Below are 5,898 nucleotides of genomic sequence, written 5' to 3' on the forward strand. Positions count from 1 at the left end.
CCATCGATTTTCCGGGCATGTTCCCGCTCCGCCGCGTAAAGCCTGCCGGCGCCCAGCTGGGGGCGTCTCGTCTGTGTCGCGTCGTGTCTGTGACTACTACTCTTGCTTGATGGCCTTACTCTTGCTTGATGGGCTTACTCTTGCTTGACGGCCTCGTTGTGTACCGCGGATAAGATGACTCAGCGTTTCCCGTGACCCACTTCCAGTTGCGTGCCTCACTCTCTTTATCTGTCGACGCCGTCAACCGAGCACTGCGTGATTGGGGTGCGCTGCCTGGTGCATGCATTGTGCAGGCTTTGCGGGTCATTGGCAGCATCGTTCGCTGTGCAAATCCGCAAGGCACATCTTCTTGTTGCTTTTCGCCTTTCAGCGCCGACCCCCAGGGGTTCCGCGGCGTTCTGTGTCTGAACAAGCGTCTGAGTGGTTCTCATCGAGGCGATCGCCTCCGGCGTGCCTGTAGAGCTGCGGGCGCAAGCCTCGCGAGGCGTCCTCTCCCTCGCAGTCGTTCCTGTTTGTCGCAAGCGTGCGTGTGCCCCCTCTAGGCTTCTTTTCGCGTCGCCTACGCGACCAAAAAGATGAGCCCCGCCGTCCCGTTTTTCGCCCCCGAGGCCGTCGTCTGTCCAAATCTTTTCACGCCCGAGTCTACCGCCGCCACGCCAGCACCGTCGCCCAGTCTCTGTTCGCCCAGCGCAAAGATGTCGCTCGCTCAGGCCGCGCCTAGCAAAGCGTCGAGCGGCGCGGAGGACGACGCGGCGGCGCTTCTCCAACTGCACTTGCAACTCAGCCAGCAGCTCCAGCGCTCCGCAGTGACGGAGGAAGACCTGTTTCGCGCCCTGAAAAAGCTTGCGCTCAACTCTGGAAGCGGAAACGCCTCGACAAACACGCCAGCAGCTGGCCAAGGCGCGGTCTTTCTGGGCTCCGCGCGTCAGAGCGGCAACGCGGGCGCGGCAGGCGACTTCCCAGCAGCCCCTGCGCAGGACGCCTACGCTCGAGATCTGCGCCCTGCGAACGCCCACGGTGGGGGACGGGGAGTTAAGGGTGGCGCTTCAGCAGGGCGGAGCGGCAGCGCAGCCTCGGGGCTGGGCGCGGGCTCGCTGGCGAACGCAGCGTCTCACACGTTTTCTTCGCTGAGCTTCCATGCGGCCAGTGTCGCCGAAGGCGTGGCATCGCCTCGCGCCGGCGCAGGGAGCTGGCGCTGCCGGTGCTGCTCTACAGTGAATGTAGGCGCCCTCCCGAGCCGATGCGTTTGCTGCGGGAGAACGCAGGGCTCGAAGCGAGGCGGAAGTGGCGCCAAGGGCGTCAGCGCGGCTCCGCACCTATTGGGGAGCCACGCGTCTGCTCAGGGCGCGATGCAGCCGAACCTCCCACTCCAGCAGCTCTTCGCGGCTGTGACGGCAGCCGCCGCTGCTGCGGAAAAGAGGGCGGAAGACAAGAAGGAAGCGAAGAGGGCAGCGGCAGCCGTTTCGGCTGTCGCGACAGCTATGACTGAGCCCCACCGGCAGCAGGACGCGCTTCTATCGCAGAGCCAACTCGCCGATCCGCTGTACTTTGCTCGCAGCGAGCGGATAGGGGGCCACGCTGGCCGCGGCGGCCTCGCGCCAGAGACTGTCTACGACGACTCTGCTGCCGCAGCTGCTGTCGCCGCATCGCTTCTGCCTGGGCTGCTAGGCAGCTTGGAGGCGGCGGCGGGTGGCGGCACTGCCAGTGGGAACCCGCCGGCGAGTGGCGCCTCGCCGTCTACCTGTCTGACGCAGAATGAAGGCGCGGCGGGCGGTCGCTCCCATCATGCGTTGTCTGGCGCCGCAGCCGGCGCCCCTCTTTTTTCGTCTTCCACGTCGTCGGCGTGCTTTGAAAATGACAGCGCAGCAGCAAGCGCGTGTATCGGCCGCGCGTCTGCCGCCGGCCTCATCTCCGACCTCGGCAGCTTGGGAACGGGACTTGGGTCGCTGAAGGGCAGCCGCAACCGGCTAGCCACCTACGACGCCTCCAGCGCGCCGGGCGGAAATCTCGTGGGCGAGGCAGGCGCGCCGGGTTTGCGACAAGGCGCCAGGAGTGTGGGGGAGGGGGGCGGCAGCTCGCCGGGGACGGCGTCACTCCTTCAGGACGCCAGCACCGCTTACGGAGTGGACATGACCGTGTTCCAGGAGCTGGCGAGTGCGCCACAGTCCACCTTTTTCACTGATGACGTGACGCCTGTCGACAGTCTGTCGCTTCTGAGCGACTGCCGGAGCCCGTCCGGTGCCACACCTTCGTCCATGGTGAGCGGACGAAGCAGTTTCTGCAATGCAGGCGCGGCAGCCGGAGGCGGCGGACGCGAGAGCAACGGCAACACGAGTAGCACCGGCGGAAGCACGAATGGAAGCACTCCGCTGACGGGCGGGATTGCGGTCGGGGGCAGCCGCGGCAGCGCGTCGGGAGGGGCGGCGGGCGCCTCTGGGGTCTCGGGCTCGAAAAAATCGGGCAGCGGCACCCTCGCAGCTGACGCGACCAAGCCCAGCAGGGGCGACGGCCAGGTCAGGCCTCCGACTGCGAAGCCGAGCGACGTGGGCGGACTGTCAGGGTTTTCGCATCCTCTGCCCTTCGGCAGTCTCTCGCAGGCTTCCACGATGTCGTTCAGTGCCACGACTCCGAGCACGCAGGGGTCCCTTCCACAGCAGCTGCAGACCCCACAGAACCAGGCAAGCCCGCTGCTTCTGTTGAGAGGCGACACCAGCACCAGCAGCTCCTCGACCTTCTTGCGGTCTGCGTCATCGTCGCCTTCGGCCATGGAGGGAGAGGAGGAGTCTCCTATCGGGACGCTGCTCGGCGGAGTGGGTGCCGCGTCCAGTGTCCCAGCCTCGGGCCTCGAGGGGCTGCTCCCGACCGGCCTCTCTCCCCTTCAGGTGAGACGAGCCCCACAGCGCCATAAGACGGAAATTTGCGTCGTCCACGCGTTTGGAGTTTAGCGGCAAAACGCACTCAACAGAAGCGGACTGTCTGCGAAGCGTGCAATGACCCTGATACAAACCGCCTGCACCGTGTTTTTGTGCGTCGCCCTCTGCAAGGCTCGCATCTTTCGTCTGCCTCGCGGCCTCTGCTGGCAGTCTGCCAACGCCCGTGTGCCTTTGCTGGTGCGGCTCTCTCAGGTTCTTCTTTTGAAAGCAAAAGGTGTCGTGGACAAACTCGTGAACGATTTCGCCATGTTGGGATACGGCGACCCGAGCGCCAAAGCGACAGAGGCGCTGCGAACCTCGCTTGCCATTCTCGGTCAGGCGCCGCTCCCCCAGAGTCTTGGAGGCCCTGAGGAGGACTTCCCAGGTGCCGGATCTCGCGGAAACAGCGGCCGAGGCAAAACGAAGCCGAGCGACCTGCTGGGCGGCTCCGGCAAAGACAACGATGACGAAACAGCGCGCAAGCCGAAGAACGCGAACTGGATGCAAGGTGAGGGACGCGTCGGCACTGTATGAGACTGCCGTTAGTAAATCCTGACAAGCCGCTTTGTTGAAATTGTTTCGCCTTGCACGCGAGTGCGTGTGCGCTTTCCGCGATTCGAAGGCGTGCCTTCATCGGCAAAGCCTGGCCTCGCCGACGTGGCTCGCACGAACCTATGGTGGCCTTTCTGGGGTCTGTGTGACTCTCAGCTCGCAGTGCCCACCTCTGTGGTCGGGCATGCAGCTTTTTCTCGTTGTGTGTCATCCCCCGATTTCGCGTGTGGTTCTGCGAGCGTGGTTGTGCAGGGATTGGCGGTCCACACTTCTCGGCCCCGCCGATGCTGGCGCACCCGGACGAATTCAAGAACCCGAGCAGTTTTTTGAAGATTTATGGCGACCCGATGTGCGCAGTCGTGGACGCCGCGACGCCCGCGCAGGGGAGCCGCTCCACGGGCGGCGGTGGGCGTCTTGCCGGAGGCATCGCCGGGAGAGTCGATGGACCGGTGACTGGGGGCGGCTCGACAAGCCCCAGCAGCAACCTGCCTATTCGCGGCCACAATGGGAACTGGGTGTGTGAGAGTTGCTCCAATGTCAACTTTCCACGGCGCTTCAGGTGTAACAAATGCGGAGCCGTCAGGGGACCGCAGGGCGACGCGATCGTGGCTGAGTACGCGAAGCTCGTCTACCACCAGCACGTGAAGACCTACAAAAGCCTGGCGGCGCGGCCGGGCGTGGATCTGCCTCTCAAACGCCTTCAGGGCATGGGCGCCAGCGGCGCCAACAGCCGTCCCGGCTCTGGGCCAGGACTTCCCCAAGGAATGGGCGGCACCCACCATGGAACGCTGAAAAAAGGCACACCGGATGAAGGTACCTTTCCGACCGGCGCCGCTGGCGGCTCCAGCGTGTCGTCTTCGACGCGCCACCTAGGCTCGCCATCCGCTTCAGCAGACCTCACAGGAGGGCTCAACCTCGCAGGCGTACAAGGAAGAGGCCTGGGCAGCAGCCAGGCCACGATGCAGGCGGGAGACTCGCGGAAGCCTCCTCCAGTCCCCCAGCCTCCTAGCGTCGCTCCACACTGCGGCGCGGGCCTCCCCCAAGGGGGCGACTCATCCTGGCCAATGAATTTTGCAGGTAGCTTTGGCGCCGCGCGCTGTGGCTCGTCTTGCCCGGTGCCGCCTCCGCCGGCGACGCAGCCCCGCCCGATGACCCCAGCTGCCCGCGCGCCTGCGCAGGCAGAGGCAGCAGCCGCGACGCGGGTTCTCTTGGCTGGAAGGGCAGTTGGCCTGAGCCCAGGCAGTCTCTCCGAGGAGAAAAAGGGCTTGAAGAAGTTCCCCCCATCTGAGGGAGCTCTTCAGCAGACCCCGCATGAAGCTGGTACCGTCGAGAAAGAGAAGTCTCTGAAGCTCGAGAGATCAAAGGAGACGAGGGCTGAGGAAGATGCGTCCAAACCTCTCTCCGGTGCGATCTCGGGAAGCAAGAACGAAGGAAGCCTGTCCGGGTTGACGACCTGCAGTCCCGTCTCCTCTGTGCCGTCGCCCCGAGCTGCTGACAGCGCCAGTTCATCTATCAGCTCGGGCGGTGACAATGAGAACAAGTCATGAGATGGCCGAAAGCGCCGCTTGCTTGTACGGCGGCGTGTGCCGCAGGCGGGTGGGGGGCTCGGATGTTTCCTGCACATTATGCTCGACCGCTGCAGAGTGGTTCAATGCGAAAACGAGTAAACGCTCGCCTTTCCGTGGGGCGGCTTATGAACGTAGACGGCTGTAATAAGCGTGCCGCCTGAGTTTTGTCTTTGTTCAGAATGCACCGAGACTCCCCGAAACGACTCATGCAGCAGACTCCGTCGACAGCCTCTCGAGGGATTCCTTCGAACGCAACATATCTACATGCCATCAGCGGCCGTGGTTTGCAGAGCCGGCCCCTTAAGTATATTGTTTTTGTGAATGGTTAGTATTTAGCTTTTGAAGCCCACGTCTTCTGTGAATGAACTGGTAGGGGACAGCATTGCCTTCCCCAATGCAAATGCTCATGCACAATGTCAGTCTACAAGAACGATAACAATGTGTTTGAATGAGCTTAAGTGTTCTGCCTGCCACTCGGGTCAAATGATACGGCCGGTTTCCCTGGGTCACCGCATCTGCAGCTCCCTCAAGTTTTATATTCTCCCCCAGCCACCGGCAGACTGCGGATGTTCGCCGAGGGTGTGGTTGCGGGCAAGTCTCACAAAGTTGAGGAGCCCGATGCGGAGACGTCCTCTTGTACAGGCGATAGAGCAGTATTCACGTATGGCCTAGGAAGCTTCCAGAATTCATAAAAGTGCGAGTGATATTCCGACGCAGTGCAGGCGTCCTATTCGGTGGATGGAATGACACGTGCAAACCGGTTTTCATCGCTGTGTCTTTCGCGGGCCCCGTGTGCCGTGTAGGCACCACGTAAATATGCTGACGGTCCTGCTCGTAGGTATGGTGGTGTTGCGAGGTCGGAAACG

General features: G+C 63.1%; 1 protein-coding gene across 1 annotated transcript; it reads left to right on the plus strand.

Moving 5' to 3' along the window:
* Positions 1 to 575: 575 nt before the first annotated feature.
* BESB_027860 (Zn-finger in Ran binding protein and others domain-containing protein) lies at positions 576 to 5,011 on the plus strand (the record flags this gene model as incomplete). The annotated part of the gene is made up of 3 exons (XM_029361460.1): positions 576 to 2,882; positions 3,126 to 3,420; positions 3,717 to 5,011. The coding sequence occupies 3 exons, from the start codon at positions 576 to 578 to the stop codon at positions 5,009 to 5,011; spliced, it is 3,897 nt and encodes a 1,298-aa protein (XP_029215360.1).
* Positions 5,012 to 5,898: the final 887 nt, after the last annotated feature.

The sequence above is a fragment of the Besnoitia besnoiti genome (assembly GCF_002563875.1).
Source record: "Besnoitia besnoiti strain Bb-Ger1 chromosome Unknown contig00015, whole genome shotgun sequence".
In the NCBI taxonomy this organism is placed as follows: domain Eukaryota; phylum Apicomplexa; class Conoidasida; order Eucoccidiorida; family Sarcocystidae; genus Besnoitia; species Besnoitia besnoiti.